General features: G+C 40.2%; 1 protein-coding gene across 8 annotated transcripts in view; it reads right to left on the bottom strand.

The window, feature by feature from the left end:
* ZNF507 (zinc finger protein 507) overlaps positions 1 to 19,707 on the bottom strand; it is a 40,994-nt gene extending 21,287 nt beyond the window's left edge. For 5 of the 8 annotated variants that reach the window (XR_010592567.1, XM_005289890.5, XM_008166995.4 and 2 more), the window contains exons 1-4: positions 19,356 to 19,489; positions 9,677 to 11,808; positions 7,332 to 7,437; positions 423 to 537 (exon numbers count right to left, since the gene is read on the bottom strand). Coding sequence is in view for 7 of the 8 variants with exons in the window: in XM_005289890.5 (XP_005289947.1) it covers positions 423 to 537; positions 7,332 to 7,437; positions 9,677 to 11,803 (2,348 nt within the window). In the remaining variant the exon portion in view is untranslated. Of the gene's footprint in view, positions 1 to 422; positions 538 to 7,331; positions 7,438 to 9,676; positions 11,809 to 18,581; positions 18,719 to 19,355 lie in introns of those variants that run through there. The other 3 variants (XM_005289888.5, XM_005289889.5, XM_065567142.1) reach the window with 2 other exon arrangements.
* Positions 19,708 to 22,445: the final 2,738 nt, after the last annotated feature.

The following is a 22,445-nucleotide window of genomic DNA, read 5'->3' as shown; positions in this document are numbered from 1 at the left end:
GCTTATTGGAGCCTAACTACACCTCTACCCCAATATAATGCTGTCCACGGGAGTCAAAAAAATCTTACCGCGTTATAGGTGAAACCACATTATATCGAACTTGCTTTGATCCGCCGGAGTGCGCAGCCCCGCTCCCCCCCCCGGAACACTGCTTTACCGTGTTATATCCGAATTCGTGTTATATTGGGTCGCATTATATTGGGGTAGAGGTGTATATAGTTTGAATGAGCCAGCAGCTTCCTCCATTTTTGAATGGATTAGTTTAATTTGCCTTTTAGTAAAACTCTGAAACTGATATTAAATGCTTTCTACAATGATACCCTTAAAAACAAACTGTCATTAAAATAAACACGAGCAATTTAAACTTTTAAGATAAACAGTTCAAAAGCCCAGTGCTAGTGAACAACAATTAAGACACTCACCTGTATGGCTTATCAGAGTTATGAATCCGTCTGTGATTTCGTACCCCAACATATGTTGTGCTTGCGTAGTCACACACATCACATCTGTAGAGTTTCTGGACTGAAGGCTTATTCCCTGTACGCAATAGATTTAATTGTTTTAGAAATATGTTTTTTCTACTATAGGAAGTTCTAGGATGATAGTTTCAGCACTGAATAGAATTATGAAACATGCATTATTAACATTTTGAAGTGATATTTCAACACTGAAGGAAACTAGAAATGGACATCTATACATAATAAATGTAAATTTAGTTTACCAGTGCTCTTCTGCATGCTCCCTGCTATTTATTACAGCTATTCATATTTTAGGAAGTACATTCTCCCTCACAATCCAGCCTCTACCCTTCCCTGGTTCCTGCAGTCAGATCATAATCTCAGGTTTGTAATATTATGAAGTGATGCTATAGAAACTCCTGGGCTCAGCATTTTCACCGCACTGCAGAATCAAGTCAAAAGAAAAGGTAGGCACTAAGAGAAAAGAAACAATTAACAACGGAACAAACAATATCAAAAGCTTCCTGAAAAAGATCTGGCTAGGAGAGCCATTTTATCTCCCACTCATACTCCATCATCATCTTAAAAGAGTTTGGAATATTCAGATTTAGGGTATGATAAAAACCATTAAGGAGATAATCTAGATTTTTGTAAGAACTAAAAAATGAGTGTAAACAGGGGAAAATATTAACTTTTTTCAGTCTGAAATACCTAAGTATTTCCTTTCTGGGACTGACCTCTCAGCCAATGTAAGACATTTAAGCTGTGCTTTTATTCTTGCAAATATTGAAAGGTAGTACAGATGCATCAACAAGGTTCTGGAGCTTGGTTACAACCCTTCCATCCTCGTACCAAGTTCTTATTAGTAGATTACATTTAGTAATACCTAACTGTGTTAGATACATACATGGGACTTGAAATGACCAGCGTGTAGATTACTGGAAAACTTTTCAAGTGGGACAGAGAGGAATCCCTGAACCAAAGTCATCAGGTAACAAGTTTTCCATTCTGGATCCTGACGTTTCCTCTATCTGAGACTTGTGATGTGGCAAGCAGAAAGGAAAAGTTAGTAGGAGGGAGAAATAGCTACAATTGAAGGGAGAATGTCCCCTGTCCCTTAAAATAATAACAGATTTTGAGACCAGGAGTACCTTCCTGCTGAAGGATGCTTCCACAGAGGAGCAAAGGTCAACCTTCTAGACCTTTATCAACATATGCTGATGTGGCAGATCATGTGGCAGCCATACAGATTTCCACTGTAGTGGATGATGCTCTTTCTGCCTAAGAACCTGTGTTGAGCGGTCTCTCATCCCTTCTGGACTGTTTTTTTTTTTTTTGCAGTTGAATAAGAATCTAGACATTTTCCTGAAATGGTCATTTTTACTAAGATATATTTTAACAGTACTTCTCATATCTACTACATGCCATACTTGGGTGTTGAGAACTGGGCAAATCAAGAAAGGATGATTTCCTATGAAGTATGAAGGAAACTTGACCTGGAAATGAATGATTCTGGGATTCAAGGACAACTTTGTCCTTTGCTGAAGACACAATAAGTTTCAAATTTTGTAAGAACAGAGATTTCAAAAACTCTTCTTGCTGACATGATTGTGACCAGGAAGCAGGTCTCTGCCTTCCTCCTCACCATACCCACACACAAAGGGGAGTTAGATACCATCAGGTTGAATGGATGGGTCATGACGGCTTGTAGAATCGTTAGCAGAGTCCAGATAGGGAAGAAAGGTTTACCTGTTGGTTTGGATACACGTTGCCATAAGGAACCTTAACCCCACCAGGCAACCTACAAGACACTACATGAGCCTGTGTTTGACATTGCATCTTGTGTTTCAACTTTAAACAATGATGGGAAGTCTTAGACTCAGGGAAGAAATCCAGAAAAACTGTAAGGTCTGGTTTCCTACATTCGATCCTTCTATTTTAACATGAGAATTTTGTCCTTGTGAATGCTAAGAGCATAAAAGGCTTGTGGTGAGACTAGGAGTATCCTGTCTTGTTTAAGATTTGCCAGTCAATAGCCAGGCTGTCAGGCTCAGGTATTCTGAAATGTGATATAGGGATTAGTCCTGGGATAGGAGTTCCTTCCTGGAAAGATGGAGTGATTTTAGCAACGTCTCTACTTAGGTCCATGTACAATGGCCTTCTTGCCAATTTGGTTTGGAAAAAAAAAAACCCTGATCAATGTTTCTTCCTTTATCATCTCTTGAATTACTCCCAGTAGCTGAAGTAGGGGAAACGGGAGTGAAGAGTAGCAGAAGAAGGGGAGTCAGGGAGAATTTGGGGCTTACCTTGATAATTTCTTGAGTGGTGAGGATAGTCCAATTTGCTGAGTCCCAAGAGCTGAACAGGTTGAACCAGTTTTTGTGAAGGTGACTCCAGCAGAGTGTCCTCTGGTATGGAAGTAGGAGGGAAGGTGGATGCAGGAGCACAAACAAACAGACCCCCTTCCCTGGCAGGATTAAGGGATGGGAGCATTCATGGAAGCATCCCTTTCTGTGGCTCCTGACAGAGTGAGATTTATAGATTCTAAGACCACAGGGGATCATTGTGATCATGTAGTCTGACCTCCTATATAACACAGGACCATTCAACTTCCCCCAAATAATTCCTAGAGCATCTCTTTTCCTTGCAAAAGGAACATCACCCCCATTTAATCTGAAAACTGGTCTAATTCAGGGAGCAAATACCCAGAAATTTCAGTCCCCCTAAAGGAAAGGAGAGAATGGAGGTGGTAGTGGGGAATGTCCTCACTGTTGCTCCAAAAATCAGCTTTAAAAGCCAGGACTGCAGTGGATAAGACAGGAGTCCTTGTGCTACCAGAGTCACAGAATCTGACATACATAGGGGTTTAAACGTCTGCTGAGTGTTCTACCTTAATAGCGTTCCAGACCTTGGGTACAAGAGAAAGCATGTGGACAAGACTGAACTGCTTCTGTAATTTGCCAGAACTAAAGCCCAGCCCAAATGCCTTGACCTAAAGGAGAGGTCAGGAATCAGAAAGATAAAACTGATAAAGGACAAACAATAACAAAAAATATCAGAGAAGAATAAAGTAAGTCTGAATTAAACTTTAAGATTTAAAGTCTCCCAAGATCCAGGTGCCAATCAGCATTTGATTATAATCACTCCCCAAACTGAAATTTGACAGACCACATAAAAAGTGCTGAGGTTACTAATACTGTTAAGAATTGTTAGACATTCTTTTAATTTGTAAGCTGAAAGCTCTGATACTGTTACAACTAGCTCTATTCCAAATAGTAGGAATTGACGAAACAGGGGTTTAAATATCTGCTAAGGGTTCTACGTTAATAGTATTCCAGATCTCAGGTAGAAGGTGATAGATAGATAAACAGATATATATAACTTCAGCTAACAATTTAAAAAAGGGGATCCGAAATGAATGCTAACCTGGAAGCAACATTTTTAAAAAGATAAAGTAGCAAATCAATGATTTTCCAAATGTAATTAAAGAAAGTCTTAGTTCAAATTTAATGTCATAATATGCAAATATACAAACTTGTTCTTCTTGATTCTTTAGAGCAAACATTTATTGAGTGAACAGCCTATTTTAATTAGACATGCAAAACCACTTCCTCTACATTTCATTTCAGTTTGTTTCATAGTTCGACAAATAAGTGATGTGAAAGTATTTTTTTAAAATACTTTACATTAATTTGAGGTTTGCAGACAGCTGATTTATCCTCCAAGTGAAAACCACTCCAAAAGTGACTAATAGTAGAGTTTAAACATGCAAAATCAAGTGGCAGTAACTAGACCTCTAGGCTGATACTACCAAGGATTTATTCTGCCAACAATACATACACTTAATGGGCATAAAAATTAGATAACTGTATATATGCACACTTAACAAAAAGTGACCCCTACATGCTTAACTCTGCTCCACCCATGAACTGAAACACATGGTGGAAAATTGCTCAATGTTCTGAGATCTCTACAAGATAAAGTGACATGGAATGATACTGGCCTACATTCTTTGATTCAGCCTTAAATTCATGAAAGCAAGGTACATCAGAACTTTTCCCACAGTGCATTCATTTTATTACTGTACCAAAAAAAAAAAAAAAAAAAAAAAAACCTTCCATGAAGTTAGCATGGCAGCCTTACTAAGTTTGTATTAACCACTTTTGTCACACTCGTTCATACAGGTGGATACATATCTTTGTATTCTGGAGATTAACACGATTTCAGTCTAGCACGAGACACCAATAAGGTCCAGACCACCCAGCAGAGCGGAAACTGTGAATGGCTTCTGCTATTGCACTCCCGCGTCAGTGAACTTTCTACCATAAAGTGTCAGCAGGCTAGGTTCCACTAGTGGGAATTAATTTGGCTTGAGATATTTTCTAGTAAGTAATTAGGTATTTATTAGTTAGATGGCTTTAAAGAAACAGTAGCTAACAATATAAAAGGATACTGCAAATAATCTATTGCATAGTTAGAAGTTGCTAACCACCAGTCAGCTCACACTTGGGAGCAATTACTCATACTAGTCACTAGTTTAAATTTATTCTTTAACAAAATGCAGTTAAGTTATAATCCATCGTATGTTCCGGGCTGTAGTTAAATTCAAGTTTGGAATTATTTTCCTTCCCTCATGATTTTGTGGGGTTTTTTGGAAGGGATTTGTGCACTGTGTATGTGGGAAATGACAAATCCTTATTCTAGGAGCAAGAACAGGTGCTCCTATAATGCAGCTTATTACTATAGTCCATTATTAGGCATTTACAATCCAATCATATCCAGTGTTATAATGCTTCCTTTAAGTTTACTGTATAACATGATGAATAAAGAGACGTTTAGGACTGACTATTTCATAAACAAAAAATGAAACTGTTCCAATTCAGAATCTCTCATATAAACAGATGCTATGCCATACATTTCTTTATTTTGGGTAGCTTTATAGGGATGACATCTGTTTGACATGATGGCATCTGTACTGCCATAATTTGATTGCAAATTGTTTTTGAAATAATTTAAGATTTCCAAAATATAATTTAATGAAAATTTAAAAGGAAAAACGTTTTCACTTAAATCATATCACCAACTTTAATTTGGGGTAAAAATCCATCTAAAATAAATGACTATAACATTTTACATAAGGTAAAAATGAGTAAAAATTATTAAAACATTTAGAGTAAATTTAAGTCAGGCCCAGCTTCCTGAATAGGAGTTTCCCCTAGCAGAGGAATTACAAGATCAAGTCCTTAATTTGCAAGAATCGCAAAAAAAAAAAAAAAAAATTTTAAGAGCAAGATTTTCACAGATGACTAGCAGTTCTGGTTCTCTCAATTTTTGGATCTTCAACAGAAGCACCTTAAATGGGGCCAGATTTTCTAGAGGAGCTGCTCAGCACCTTCTGAAAATCAGGCCCCTTTCACGTGTTTCAAGTTGGGCACCCAAAAACCGAGGCACCCAAAATCTTTAGTCACTTCTAAAAATCTTGGATTAAACAATTGCAACCATTGACAATGGTGATAATCACAGCTGTGCAAACATCTATAACAAAAGCAAAACCAGCAACACTTATGTTCCATCACTTCTACAAAAATGCTTATGTTATTTCTTTTGAAAAATGCTGGGTGTGCTTGAAGAGTGCTTTTTCTTCTACTAAGGAGCTCTTCCTGCATGCCCATGTCGCATCAAAAAACCAACCAACCAAAACAAAACCCCTACAAAATTCATCTAGCATTTTCTTGAAGTTGGGCCTGAAGAAAGTAACAAAACACTAAAGCTCAATCTCCTGGAATTATTATATATATCCAAATCCCAGCTGGCTTCCAGGAGGACAAAAAAGTAGCTAACGGGTAATTTTATTTAGTGCTGGTGAGGTAAATAACTGATTTTTCTGACTTGTATATTTAATGTCAGAACCATTTAATAAGAGCCAGCATGGTCTAGTAGCATAATTATGGGACTGGGTGCCAGGAACTATAGTTCTAACTCTATTCTGACACTTACCACATGGCTCTGGGCAAATTACTAACAGCCCATACTTGCTCACATTAAGCAGTACCTTCCTTACTCCATGAGTGGTCCCACTGATTTCAATGGGATTACTTTTGTCCTTACAAAACATGAGTAAGGGTGACAGAACTGGGCCCTTAGCCACTTTGTTGTTAGACATATTACAACACACCTAGAGGCCCAAACTGAGATCTGGGTCCCATTGTGCTAAGTGCTATACATATACACATTGTAGGAGACCGTTCCTGCTCCAAAGAACTTACAAACTAGATAAAAAAGACCAACAAAGAGTGGTAGAGGAAACAGAATGCTTTATTTATTTATTCCCCCTCATGTAAGCTGGGAAATATTTTTACCTACTGTACTTAAGTGATATTATGATTAATGCTTGCAAATAAAAAATACAATAAAATAATTTTGAAGTATGACATTCAAGAGCATGTCCATATGAGTATGCTTATTTGATGATCCACAACTCTAAGTTATTTGAAAGTCAATTAAAACAAAAAATATTTTCTACATCCACTATGTATTTTTCTAAAAATATTTCTTAAAACCCAAAGGACATTAGTTCATAAAGGACTATGTCCACGGCAATTGATATTTAAAAAAAGAAGTGACCTGAGTTATCCCAGTGCACATACATAGAAATATCTCCACTGGTTAAAGACACTGCTTGTCAAATGCTGATAGGGTATGTCAAAACCATGCCTTCTGAAAACCCCCCACACATTTAGGCTGAGAGTAAGCATAACAATTTTCTGCCTAAAGGGAAGTTTTGAGAAACATAAGCTCATAATACAACACACAAGTAGCAACACTATAAATTTTACTCTTTACTGGTATCTTATGTAAAAATATATACAATACCTTCTCTTTCATCTGCCTCACTGGAAACTATTAGTTTGTTAGATGTTGCTGTTGAGAGCAGATCTGGAAGACTATGTTGCTCTCTCTCATGATTTCGCAGCTGACTCTGTTAAAAACAAAAAAAACCAAATCACCTTTCTCTACAATATTTAAGTAAATACACAGTGGTCACTTCATGTTGCACTAACTTGCAAAGCTATTGTTTACAGTTATATATTAGCTCATATGTATTTGCAGAATGCCTCAGTTAATTGACTAACTGTACTACATATAAAATGCAAAATATGGTACTAAGATGACAATTCAATGAATGAAATGCTTTTGACTGTTTTAAAGAGTAGACATTAGATATTTGACAAAGATATTAAACAGCAACAAGTTTTTTTTAAAAAGCAAAATCAATCATTAGAAAAAAGTGACTTGCTGAAGTAACTTCCTAGTCTTCTAAATGTAAAATAAATTTAAGATTAAACTTTTCTTCATGTTCAGATATAATATAGTAATATACTGAAACTCTCAAAGAATAATAAAATTCTAATAGGAAGAATTTCTTCTCGATGAAGTGAGGGGGATGGGGATAGGAGGGAAATAGGAGAAAAGAGGACTGGGTAGCTCAGGTTACTGGTATTAGGATAGAGAAGCAATCAGTTCTAATTCACAGGTTCAAATATGGACCAGGTCAGTAGTGCCTATGTTTTCTGGTGATTATCCAGTTGCTTAGATGAAAGATGTCATTCCAGTTTTTACTGGCCATGACAAAAATTCTCAACTATGGAGGTGACATACTTTAATCTAACTGTCATCCTCCCAAATTAGAATTGAACAGGACAAGTGGGCAAGTTTGCACTGCAATTGCCTGTGCTGGTCCCAATTGTGTGAATGACTGAAAGACTACAGTTACCAGTGCTACTGATATCTTTTCATAAGCACTAAATTCACATATAAATGCATCATCTGGCAACACTAATGTGCTAAATAGAGAGGCTAAAACTGTGACCGTGTCACAGTATTCAGCTCTGGAGTGTAATTTTTCAGATTTGGTCCTCTGCATAACATCTGTTCCATGAGGCAGCAATGAGAAACTATAGAATGAGAAAAATTTTTTCGTGTCTCAGCTGATTTTTCTGGGCTAAAGTTTCTAGCACAGCGGTTCTCAAACTTCGGGACCCAAAAGTGGGTCGCAACCCTATTTTAATGGGGTCGCCAGGGCTGGCTTAGACTTGCTGTGGCCTGGGGTCAAAGCCTGAGCCCCACCACCCAGCGCCGAAGCCCAACAGCTTCAGTCCTGGGTGGCAGGGCTCAGGTTACAGCCCCCCTGACTGAGGCTGAAACCCTTGGGTTTGGCTCTCCCCCATCTTCCCCATCCCCCACCTGGGGCAGCAGAGCTCAGGTGAGTTCAGTCTTCACTCCTGGGGTCGTGTAGTAATTGTTTTTGTCAGAACGAGGTTGTGGTGCAATGAAGTTTGAGAAACCCTGTTTTAGAAGAACACTCTCTGGTTTTGCACCCACTCCCAATGAGGGGTCATGTTTGAGTGCCCTTTGAAGGTCTGATCTATTAGGTTATCTAGACAAGGGGTGGCCAACCTGTGGCTTTGGAGCCACATGCGGCTCTTCAGAAGTTAATATGCGGCTCCTTGTATAGGCACCGACTCCGGGGCTGGAGCTACAGGCACCAACTTTCCAATGTGCTGGGGGGTGCTCACTGCTCAACCCCTGGCTCTAACACGGGCCCTGCCCCCATTCTACCCCTTCCCACCCCCTCCCCTCAGCCTGCAGTGCCCTTGCTCCTCCCCCCTTCCCCCCAGAGCCTACCGCATGCCACGAAACAGCTGATCAGGAGGTGCGGGGAGGGAGGGGAAGGTGCAGATCGGCAGGGCTGCTGGTGGGTGGGAGGCGCTGAGAGCGGGGTGGGGGCTGCCGGCATCTTACTGTGGCTCTTTGGCAATGTACATTGGTAAATTCTGGCTCCTTCTCAGGCTCAGGTTGGCCACCCCGATCTAGACTATCCCCTCCTAATGCTTCCATTCCCTCCTGTTACTGCTACAGGTTAACAGGCCAGAAGTAGTGCATTAATTGGTCACTATCATGACTCTCAGTGAAAATGTAATATTTTTCACAAAGAAACAGAGGACACATAAAAGTAAATAACCTGAGGTTGCAAGACATGTTGCAAGAACACAGTAGTACAAGAGTAATTCTAATAGTCTCCATTTGTAATGACATTTGAGCCAAGGTGCCATACTTTGATAATTCCTGTCGCTAACGTAGTTTAGTTAAAAGAAAGTAATAAAACAGTTAATTAGTAGCAAACTAATTCTAGAAAGATGCAAAGGAAATAACTTCACCTTATAATGAAAGGATTCTTCACATTGCTTGCATTGATACATTCTGGTTTTGCAGTGGTTGATCATATGGCTTTCTAAATCTTTACTATTGTCAGCTATGTGCTCACAGATAGGACACTGATATGGTTGCCTTTGACGATGGACTCTCAAGTGTTGTTTTATGTAGCCCTTATTGCCACTGCTATAATGGCATAGGCGACAGCGGTATGGTCGATCTACATTGGGTATGTACTCTACCAGGTTACTTCCTGGCATGTTCATGTCATTCACAGGTTGGCATTGTGCGTTGTCCTGTAATTCTTTCAAAATGTCATCATCAGAAGCATTCTGATCTGTCCTCTCTCTCAATTTTTCAATTACTGTGAGCAGTGACATACTAATGCCCATTTTAATTGGTGCTTCTGATAGCTCTGGTTTGTCCTTCTGTAGCTCCATTATTGCACAGTCACTTTGGTTTAAACTAGTTAACCCCTCTGGAGGGTTTTTAAGTGACGATACCATTTTAGAATGGGCTGCACAAGTGCCATCCATCTGTCTTTGTCCTGTATCTGCATCTAAAGAGTTTACCGCAGTGAAGGCCCTAAAGCTGGATCTTGTTAGTTCTGCAGCTCTGATAGGCATTGTAACAAGAGCTTCTGCAGCTAACGAGTGCAGTCTCAGAGACTCCGAATTTGTTCTTCTTCGCACAGGAGGGGCATTTTCATCAGCTGCTATGCCTTTATTAGAAATTAAATCACTATCTTTCTTCTCAGTATTGCTCCATCCGATTATTACTTCTTCAATTTCATCTGAGTGATAAACTTCACCAGATCCTTCACACACAACCTGGGATTCCTCTGAGATTAATTTTTTCTCAGTTTCAATGTCAGTGTTCATTAGAAAAGGTTTCTGTAAAACAGTTTCTTCAGCACTTGGCAAGCGCTCTACTATTACATTAACATGACCTTTCTTATTTGGGCTACAGTTAATGATTTTCTGTGCTGATGAAAGTAGGCTATCAGTTATCAAATTATCTTGCTCTGTATCTGTATCCGATATTGTTTCCTCTAACAGTTCTCCAGTAGGGGAAAGGGCTGTTGATTGACTTAGAACCTCCTCCTCTTTTACATTTTCTACCACTGGTGGTGATTTACATGACAGTTGCTCAGAACTACAAATCTGGAGTTGAAGAGAATGGTCACTATGGATGTCTAGTTCATTATTTTCTAGAGAGAGAACAATTGTATCCACACTATGAGACGTATGAGTTACAGTTGCATCTGACAAGCTAGCAGGCTCATTTTCTTCTTCAAATATAGGATAGGAACAATCAACCTCACCTGCATGTTTCCATGCATGGGTTTTCAACATTCTTTGCTGACCACAAGTGTAGCTACAAATTAAGCACCGATACATGCCATACTGCTCATAAGTATACCATTTTCTCCTACCCATTTCAGCTATAGGAGTAGACAGAGTTATGCCTTTACAGTCCAGATGTACTGCCTGATCAGTGCCTGCTTTGACACTTCCTTCCACTGGCCCTTGCAAAGATGAAGTTGAGAGATTTACACATTGGTGCACTTTTGACTGGTTTTTGCCATCATTCTCATGGTGAATTCTGACATGAACTTCAAGTTCTTCTTGATTTTTAGAAGCAAAGTGGCATTCTGAGCACATTAATATCACTTCATTCTGTTGACCATGTTGTTTTATATGTTCTTGTAGTATACAAAGAGATGGCGATAGAAATTTACATAGGCTACATTGGTAGCATATAACCTTTCTTTTACTTTGTGGAAGACAATTGGTTACATAATCTGCTTGTAGCTCATCAGTCTTTTTAATGCCAATAACAGGCAGCTCCATTGTTTTAGCTGGGATCTCACAAATTTCTTGTGTTTCAAAAGATGGCGTAGAAGCATTAGGATGGGAACGTTTTTTCCCTATTAAAAGGCATCTCTGTGACTTCTCACTTTCTACTATCTTGCTTAATTTTTCGATAACATGGATCAGAGGATCAGTTTTACATTTTCTATGATCTTCACTGCTTTTCAGTGTTGAGCCAATGACTGTTTCAGAAATCAGTACAGCTTCTTCTTCCCCAATATTTGGCACCAATACTGCAATACTGCTTCCCTCTTCCATAATATCTGAAAAAGTTTTATGAAATGAAACATTACCTTACTTAACAAGCACAAAGATAGAATATGTAGTCACTACTGATAAATATGTAACTTCCTAATTCTACTAAAAATGGTAGCCTAAATTCATTAATATTCTAATAATAAAGTCTTCCAGTTTTAGACTATAGAAAATCAGAAATCTGGAAGGCCTTATACACACAGCATTTTGGATACCATGTTACATTTTGACAAAGTATTTGTAGCATCTTTTCATGTTAGCCTACATCTGAATGCCTCAAACTACTGTCTGGAGTGGCAGAGTGAGCTAATGATTTTCATGGGTAAGTTGGCTTGTATTGTTGTGGATATTGTCTATTTCCCCACCATGATCATCACCATCTGAACACTAGAAACCCTACCTAAAGATACTGATTTTAAATGAATTCAGCACATTTAAATTAAAAAAGCAAGTTTCAATCTGGCATGAAGACCTACTCTTTAAATACTAAGTGCATCAAGGACCGTTTCTACTGATCAGACGAAGTCTTCTGAAATGAATGTAGGTTTGTAACAAAACACTTCAGAATATAACTAAAATTTCAGCATGAAATGGTTCTACTAAGCATTACCTGCATTAATCGTTTAGCTATGGCTTTATTCATTAAGATAGTACAAATGTAAAAAAAGCATATTTCTCAGCACAAGACTAATTTTCTAAGATAGCAAGGCAATATTCGCTGAACTGTAAAGCTCTACTGGTAGTGAGCATTTCTGAACAATCACTTTCTGTGTTTTAAGAATTGTATAGTTCTGGAAACTGAAGGCAATAACTGTTTCCCGTTTTACTTCCTTTAAAAAACATTAACCATAAACCACAGACCATAATGTGGTGTGGTCAGAGGTTAAAAAAAGTGGCCATATTTAAGCACAAACATGGTTTGAGATTATTGACTGGGGAAAAAAAACCAAAAATGGGAATTTAATGCAGCATCATGTTTATAATATCACACCTAATGTGGAGCTGATTCTTTTATTCTCATTATTTTCTCCTGGAATAAAAGTTCTTTAGGCCAAATTAAACCTTCAGTTACACCTGTGAAATTCCAGTATCTTCCAATTAATTACACTCAATACACATCTCTGATGTAAAAGGAGGAAAAGATTGGCTCTAATAGGAATAAAAAAAACAGTATAAGCTGAATTTTCTCACTAAAGACAGTAGGCATGATTCTAAGTAAACACAAGGAGCAGGTAATATGGTGCCATTTTTGCATAGCTACTTCTTAGAGCAGGACCACACTACAAGTCAGTTGAAGTGTCTTTTAATAAAAGTATCCAATTGTTTGGGGCTTAGAACTTGTCAAACAAGTTACTCATGTAGAAATAGTATTTTTAGTCAACTGGAGAAATTGGATTGAGCTTTTTAGTTTAAGAACAGAACGAATAGCACACAGCACCACAACATTGGGCTTGTATTAAGAAATGGAGAAGATGCTTTTTGTTCACGAGAGACAATAAAAACTGCATCCTGTGCTGAATTAATATGAGGCTGTAGAAACTTATTTGCAGAGGATACAGTTGTTAGAATTAAAAAGAAGCATTTTCAAATTATGTGTACTGAATTTTAAATATTCTATTTACAGATCTCAAATATGAACCAGAGAATTTTTTTTAATCATATAGCAGAACAATACAAAGGTGAAGATTTTATAATAAAGAATCAGCTTCTATCCCCATGTAGCGTGTAGAAACATTGCTTCAATATAACTGAAAGAGACAAGTAGCTCAATAGTCTGTTCATGCCAGTTCTTCTGATGTAATTCCAGGTACACAAAAGTTCTGCTGTAGGTACTCCTCAGGAAATTGAGAAAAATACCACTCTGGCTCTTCACATATCCAGGGATGGATAATTGACATTAAGGGGGGAAGACAATGGGTGATATGCAGATAAGAATCATTAAAGTCTAGTGCAGTAGCACTATGATGGTAAATTGAGAATATTAATTGGTTTGAAATTGAACCTTCTGCTGCAGTTCACTGTGATACATTAAGAGGGAAATTAAGCCAACCTTAGCATTGGCAACAGTAATGGTTAGTAAAATAAAATTACAAAAAAACTTATTTTTGTCCAACACATGGGAAAACTAGCTTCCCTTCACAAGCACTTCTCCGCTGTGTTGGGGGCAAAAACACATTTTGCAATTTTTTTTTAATACCATTATTGTAGCCAATGCTACAGTTCGCTTGCACATTCCCTTCCCTTACATTATAAGAATCTTTCTGAGAAAAAGTCATAGTTAGAGAGTATGTTTTTTTTGAAAAGCTAGACTATAGTTTTGTTCCAATATTTTTCCTCAGATTCTGTAGTGGACATATGTATATTTCTTACCTTGCTATATGTTTCTGAGCACATATTGATTTTTATTTGAACTGTCAAAAAGGGAAATACATACAGTACTCTGCACTGCAGTCAATGGTAGTTACACATTACTGCCAATTTATGGTTATTAAGATTTGTAGTAGTACTTCTCTATTTTAAAAGGCTTTACATATATTAATTTGAGGATTATTTAACTCAGATGAAAAGTTTCCTCCATGCTAAATCTTGGATTCTACTATCACAACTCAATTTCCTCTTGCCCTCCTGTCAGTACAGAAGATAAGTCCATTTGATTAAATAAATTAAAATAAGTGTGAATTTCACTGCTTGGAGTTTTTTCAAATGATTTCAGTGGGACTACTTCCAGGATTAAAGTTAAGCATGGAGTAAATGTTTGCAGGACCAGAACCTTTGTAGGGTTTGGGGGTTGGTTTTTTTGTTTTTGTGTATTTTTTTTTGTAAAAAAGTTTTATTTGCATACAGTTATACAGATGAGCAGTTAAAGAAAAAAAATTAGAGAGAGCAGATTGTCCCAAACCAGAAACTGTTATTGTATTCAGGTACTTGCAATACATATTTATCTCCCTGACAACAGCTACAAACCTTTTCCTTGAAGTATTTCAAATGTATAGGTCAGTGGCTCTCAAACTTTTGTACTGGTGACCCCTTTCACATAGCAAGTGTCTGAGTGCGACCCCCCCTTATAAATTAAAAACACTTTTTTATATATTTAACACCATTATAAATGCTGGAGGCAAAGCAGCGTTTGGGGTGGAGGTTGCCAGCTTGCGGCCCCCCATGTAATAACCTCGTGACCCCCTGAGGGGTCCCGACCCCCAGTTTGAGAATCCCTGGTATAGGTCATAACACCAGTCCCTACAGAAATGCTGAGCAGAGACACTTTCCCTTCAGTTTATATTGGCATATGATTAGTTTATTGAAAATGCAGTTGTGGTTTTTCTATTGTAAAAATGCTGAAGTTGAGAGACTCAGAAGAGGATGTGGAGAAGAGTTTCTAATTTTCTAAGACACTGCCCTTTCAAAAATAAGACTATTTTTGTCTTTAAAACATTTTATTTAAATAGTAGCATTTTCTAAACCTTTAAGTTCTATAAAGATTTAAGTTCTTATTTACTAGAAGCGTATATGCCGAGTTCAAGCCATGTCAGATATTACAGGAGGATCACAATATCAAATATAATTAAGGTAAGGAAATTTGCAGTGTTACTTCCTTTCATCCATTCATACATAAAGTAATTGAACCTGACCCTGAATATTTACTTCATTGCATCACATAAAATGTGAATTATTAGGACAAACCAGAATGATCTTTTCTGGATTATTATCAACATTAGATTTGAAAAATGTTTAAGTAATGAAACCACTCTTAAGTGGATAAAGCTTAATTGAATTAATTCAAAATAACTCATTTTTAAAAGATACAAAAGTTATCTTAAAAACCCAGACTCATTAGATGCCTTAGTAATTACAAAATAATTTAAGGGCTTGAGCCTTCAATCAGATCTATGTAGGTAAATTCTTTGCAGAACCCCACTGAAGTGGCAGGACTGTGACAGGAAATGTAGGCTGAAAGTACAGTTATGATGTCTTAGAAAACTTTTATATAGGACAAAAGAACATCATGTGGACAGGTTATATAACTCAAATTCAGTATCTTCTTGGTAACAGAAATCAATGTGATAATGTATCTGTAGACAGTTATTGTTAAACTGAAAAAATGTGACTTATTCCATCATGAAACAGAATAAGTATGCTTTGCATTTTGTACTTTAATTTTTGATTGTTCAGTTGGCATAGAATGAATTTAGTTTTGTTGAATAACTACAACAAGCACAAATACATCCTTTTCACATAAAACTTGGAAATCACAGAAATGGCTGCCATTACAAGTGTCTTCACTTCAAGTTGCAATAGTAGTGATAATATGAGAATAAAAGTTGATACAATGGCTTGTTTTCCATTCTTTAAAATGTAGATTGGATTTTTTTAGTAATACTTATAAACTGAGTAAAGCAATTTCAACAGTGTTTTTAGCATAATATAATGCTTAGATGTGTGTCTCACATTGACCTTAACAGGTGCCACAACTATTAGTGCAGAATAAACAAATACTATCTATGCATAGTGCAAGATCTATTTCAGAACTCAAAAACACTCTGAGGGATGATGTCAACTTGAAAAACAGTCAATTTCTAAGGGTGAGTTAAAAGTAGTTTTAAGTACTATGCCTTCCCTTAAGTACTCCAGCTAATTTTTGTGGGTTTGCAGTTTTTGTTTTATTTCCTATTACGAAAATATTTTTCTACTTTTATGTGATTGAAGCACAGAAAAAGAAAGGGAAAGTTCCATACAGGAGAAATGATTATTTTACACAACATCACGCTGTCAAACTGAAAGATGATATTTTTCTCTAATCTTTTTCAATTATAGTTATTATAGTGATCTATTATAGTGATCCCTTGGCCCGCGCCGCTTCTCGCAGCCCCCGTTGGCCTGGAGTGGTGAACCGTGGCCATTGGGAGCCGCAATCGGCCAAACCTGCGGACGCGGCAGGTAAACAAACCAGCCCGGCTCACCAGGGAGAGCCGCATGCCAAAGGTTGCTGATCCCTGTTCTACATCTTTGGACAGCTAAAGTTACTGTTGCTTACTATATTTACAAGTTTCAGTGGTAGCCATCTTAGTTTGGCAAAAAATCAGCAAAAAAAACAAACAAGCAAACAAACAAAATAAACACGAGAAGTCCTTGTGGTACCTTAGAGACTAACGAATGTATTTGGGCATAAGCTTTCGTGGGCTAGAACCCACTTCATCAGATGTATGAAGTAAAAGATACAGAAGCAAATACATGAAAGGATGTGGGGTGTTTTACCAAGTGTTAAGTCAGTCTAATGAGATAAATCATTTAACAGATAAAGGCCTGAATAAAGACTGGGAGTGGTTGGGTCATTACAAAACCTAAACTTAATTTCCCCAATACTAATTTCTCCCTACTGTTACTCACGCCTTCTTGTCAACTGTCTGTAATGGGCCACTCTCTTACCACTTCAAAAGTTATTTCTCCTCCCTTGGTATCCTGCTGTTAATTGATTTATCTCGTTAGACTGACTTAACACTTGGTAAAGCACCCCACATCCTTTCATGTATTTATACCTGCTCCTGTATCTTTTACTTCATACATCTGATGAAGTGGGTTCTAGCCCACGAAAGCTTATGCCCAAATACATTTGTTAGTCTCTAAGGTGCTGCAAGGACTCCTCTTTTTTTATATTTACAAGCTGAGCCTAGAAAGAAAATGTTTTATTCTAGATTCTGTTTTGCAGTGGAGTGATATTGAAGAGACCATTCCTCCCCCTAAAAACAGCAAAAAAAAGTTCAAACTTTAATTACTGCATCAGTAACACTTAGACAAAAGAGAAGGCCCCAATCTTGTAATCAGATCTATTAGTGTGGACCCATACTCTGCATGTAGCCCAGTTAAAGGCAAGTTAAATACTGCCTATTTGCAGGATTTGGACCTATGGGAAATTTCTCCAGACTGAAGTAGCGAAAGGTACGTGAGTGAAGTGCATATTTCAAAAGGCGGGACTAAGTTAAGGGCATTTGAAATGAAAGTTAGGTCTAGAAAAGGCCAACTATTTCTTTACACAATAATGTAAAGCAAAAGCCATCACAACAGCCTTTACAAATCCCATGAGTAGGAAAACTTTATCATCAGAATTTCACTTTTACCAACTATTGATTTTATTACTTAATTTTCAGAAACCAAAGCTATTGACATAGCAAAATCCTTGAGATTGACATCAACCCAACAGTTGTGAAAAGTTAGATCTCACAGAGTTACCATACATCCAGGCTTTCCTCGACATTGCCTTTTTTGAGATGCCATCCTCTGCCTGCTTGGATTTTTCAAATAACAGGAAATGTCCTGGATTTTTGCAGAGTAGAGGTTGTAGCTTAAAAAGAGCCCTGATTGGTCCACTTCCCAATTGATCCCACCCCTATACTGGCAGCTGCTTGGTCCACTCCTCTACAACAACAGCTGCCAGATCCTACCCACTCAGCTCCCAGCCCGGGGAAGGGGGTCCCCCTGGGAGGTGCTGACTGATGGTTGTTGCTGCTTCCTAAGCTTGTACCAGCTGCCCATCCATCCTGACAGGGAGCAACACTATCCCCCATTTCCAATGAGTACCCCTGCCACAGGTACCCTCTCCAGCTCTCCCCACCCCTTTTTGGGAATCTGAAATATGGTAACCCTACATGACAGGCTTCTCAAATTACTCCCTCTCTAAAGGGGAGGGGGGCTGGAGTCAAGCACCAGTTTGGTTTTCTTACTCCTGCATTTCAAAATCACTCACTGGAACTAAAATTAATCAGATTTGGTACATTAAGATTATTACCTCAACTGCACTTTGGTTTCAGCATCTGGTTGCTCTCTCCTCCCCCGGAAGGGGCTGCTGGAACAACCCGAGGCTTGTTTTTCCCCCAAACCCCCTATCATGGTGGAAGGAGATGGGGGTTGGGGAAGGTATATCTACTCCGCCAGGGACTCTTGCAAACCTTCTCATTTAGCACATTATTTATCAACCTTCCTCTCCTACAGTTAAACCTTCTGCAACCGCCAGTCCAGTTTAGTCACCACCACCCCAGTCATTCATGCTGCAAACCCATCTCTGGGATAGGGAGAGAAGAGGCACAAGAAGCCGCCCAGGGCAGCAAACACCGTACAGGCTGCGTGAGGTGTGTGAACCCTAGGTTACGCTAAGGGGAAGGAAGGAGGGTGCTGGACGTTACGTAGGAAGCAAGGGCGTGAATTCAGACCCCAATATGGGGCGCGGGCACCAAGACCCCCCAGGGGCAGCAGGCAGAGGCTGAAGGGGGCGGTGATGACCCCAGTTACACCACGGGGGCGCTTGGGGAAGAGAGTTTTCCCCGGGAGATGAGAGGAGGGGGCAGCCTGGGGGAGAGGCCCCGACCCAGCACCGCCCGGCCCCCGGCCGAGCACCGCCGGCCCCCGTAGACTGGGGGCCTGCGACGTGCCGCAGGAGGTGATAGCGGGGGAGCCCAAAGTCTGAGCGGGCGGCGGTGTTCCAGGATATGCACATGGGCTCTTCTTCCTGTCGCTCTGCTGCCGCCGCCTCTTTCCCTCCCGCGCCTCTTTGCTCGCACGGTACCTGCCGGGTCCTCCACGGGACAGGCCGCTCCCCGCCACGTCGCCTCGGTTCTCTCGGACCAGCGTCGCCTAAGGCTTTTTTTTTTTTCTTTTTTTCCCCCTCCCTGGGAACACTGCTTCAAAATGGCGATGATGGAGACGGGATCACGTGACCGTTGAGCCAGATCAGGTGATCGAAGAGTGAAAGTTCCCTGCCTCCTCTCCCTCCTTCCTGTTACCATAGAGACGAGGGCTGGCCCCAGGGTGAAGGAAAACCCAAAAGCCCTGCTTAATAGGGTTACCATACGTCCGGATTTTCCTGGACATGTCTGGCTTTTTGGGCCTCAAATCCCCATCCGGGAGGAAATCCCAAAAAGCTGGACATGTCCGGGAAAATAGGGAGGGAGGGAGAGCCCGGTGGTGCTCGGCCGGGGGCCGGCGGTTCTGGGCCGGGGGCCCAGGGGGGGGTGGTGGTCAGCCAGGGGTGCTCGGCCGGGGGCCAGGGCCCCAGCCGAGCCGGGCGGGAGACGCCAGAGCCTCTTGGCCTGGGCCGGCCGCTGGAGGGAGCCGCTTGGCCGGACTGGGCCGCGCCCCAGCCCCAGTTTACCTGCTGCCTTCCTGTTTCAGGTTTCCCGCGAACATTTGATTCGTGGGAAGCAGGGGAGGGGGAGGGGCAGAGGGGGCCAGTGTTGGGGTGGGGATTTTGGGGAATGGGCAGGGGCGGGGCTGGGGCCCCGTGGAGTGTCCTCCTTTTTTAAAATTAAAATATGGTAACCCTAGCTTACAGAAGGGTATAGGCAGCACCATAAGGTGTCACCTGGGAGCTCCATAGCCAAGGGGCAAGCTCAACCCCCCTGCACAGACATTCAGCATCCACACTCGCCCCTCATCCCGTATACACTGACATTTAGCATCCATCTGGCCCCTCGCTCTCTTCAGCATCCACACTTGCCCCTCACCCCCTGTACAGAGACATTCAGCATCCACACTCGCCCCTCACCCCTTCAGCATCCATGTCCATTTTCCTGTCCATTGCTGTTCCTTTTTCCAATGCTGTATTCTCTTTGATTTTCCTCCTGGTCAATATTAGAATGAGTCTGTTCAACATGATCTTGTCTTGGCTTCATTCTCCTCCTCTAGGGATAGGTAGAATCCCACTGAAGATTACCTGAACCTCCATCTCTTTGTGTCTTCTCCAGCCTGACATAGTGTCCCTTGATGCGTACCAGCGAGAATCTAGCAGTATCCTTTCTTCCCACATGAAGGACAATCAGTGGATTCTTTCCTGCTCCAGTTAGGATCCTCTTCAGCCTCAGATCCACATCCCATACCTTAGCTCCCACCAGACAGCACCCCTTTCTGTTCTCCAGATGAGCTCTGGTGACAGGCCTCGGTCTTCTTAGTAGGGAGTCACCAATCTTGTGGACCTGCCTCTTTCTGGTGTTGGTGTGATTCTCCAGCCTTCCTGTTCATTCTGGCTGCAAGTCCTCTTGTCTTTTGTTCTCCCTTGCAATTTTCTGCAAGTGATCCTCTATCCTCATGGGGCTCTGAACTCTGGCTGTCTCCATTGACTCTTCCTCTCCTTGTAGAAAGAGCTGCTCTTCTCTTGCTCCTTGCCCTTCCACCTTCTGTTACTACCTGCTGTACCCCTTCTTCATTTTCCAACTCAACAGTCCTGTTCCTGAGCTTTATTTACTCCTGGGGGAATTCTGCACCAAAAAAATAAAAATTCTGCACACTATTTTAAAATTCTACATATTTTATTTGTCAAAATAACTCAATATAATCACACCAGGTTCAATTATTTTTGGTCATTTATTTCAAAATACCTGTCAGCAAGTATGTCTGTAACAATACAGACAACAAAAAGGATTCAGGAAATGTTTTTTGACAAATAGATTCCTTACTAGGCATATTAATACAGATCTCTGAGTAATAATTCATTTAAACTACAGTACAGAACCATATTTCCCACATCCCTCAAAAGCAGTGCAAAGACTTGGGGGAGTCAGGGGTAATGGAGGAGGAGAGTGTGACGTTATTGACATAAACTGGTACCATATAGATCATTGTTGCAACTAAGGTCCTGTAGTGGCACCCAAATCTTGTATAAAGGGGGTCAAATGGGGTGTCTAAGACAAGGTTATGGTTTACTGGTTATGATTATGCTGTCTATATGTGTGTATCAGTTTTGTAGTTGAAGTTATGAATATTGGCTCTATACTGTCTGTGTGGCAAACTTATGCTATGCTTCTGGGTGACATCCCAGACAAGCTGGGATTAGCTCTGCCTAGCCTGCTTGATGGCCCATTAAGGACCATCAGCTATACAATGGACCCATTGAGAGAAGGCCAAAATGCCTTCAGACTCAGCAAAGTATGCAGGGACTGGCCCATGTGACTCCAGGCTCCATTTTGCTGTAATTTTCCACAGTGAGAACAAAGAGGTGTTCTTACACCTGGAAAAGACTATATAAGGCTGATGCCTCGTCTCCATTGGGTCTTCAATCCTGCTTCATACCTCTGGAGGAACTTTGCTACAAGCTGAAGCTCTGAACAAAGGACTGAGGACCCATCCCAGCGGGGGATGTATTCCAGAGACTTGATTTGAACCTGCAGTTTATTCTATCACTGCTGCAAGCCTGAACCAAGAACTTTGCCATTACTGTATGGAATTGATTCCATTTAACCAATTCTAACTCTCATCTCTATCTTTTTCCTTTTATGAATAAACCTTTAGATTGTAGGTTCTAAAGGATTGGCAACAGCGTGATTTGTGGGTAAGATCTGATTTGTATATTGACCTGGGTCTGGGGCTTGGTCCTTTGGGATCAGGAGAACCTTTTTTCTTTTACTGGGGTATTGGCTTTCGTAACCATTTGTCCCCATAACGAGTGGCACTGGTGGTATTACTGGGAAACTGGAGCGTCTAAGGAGATTGCTTGTGAGACTTGCGGTTAGCCAGTGGGGTGAGACCGAAGTCCTCCTAGTCTGGCTGGTTTGGTTTGCCTTAGAGGTGGAAAAAACCCCAACCTTGGGCTGTAACTGCCCTATTTGAGCAATTTGTCCTGAGTTGGCACTCTCAGTTGGGTTCCGCCAGAACCGCATCGTCA

Source organism: Chrysemys picta, chromosome 14 (assembly GCF_011386835.1).
Source record: "Chrysemys picta bellii isolate R12L10 chromosome 14, ASM1138683v2, whole genome shotgun sequence".
NCBI classification, from domain to species: domain Eukaryota; kingdom Metazoa; phylum Chordata; order Testudines; family Emydidae; genus Chrysemys; species Chrysemys picta.
This window is presented reverse-complemented; position numbering and strand designations above follow the sequence as displayed.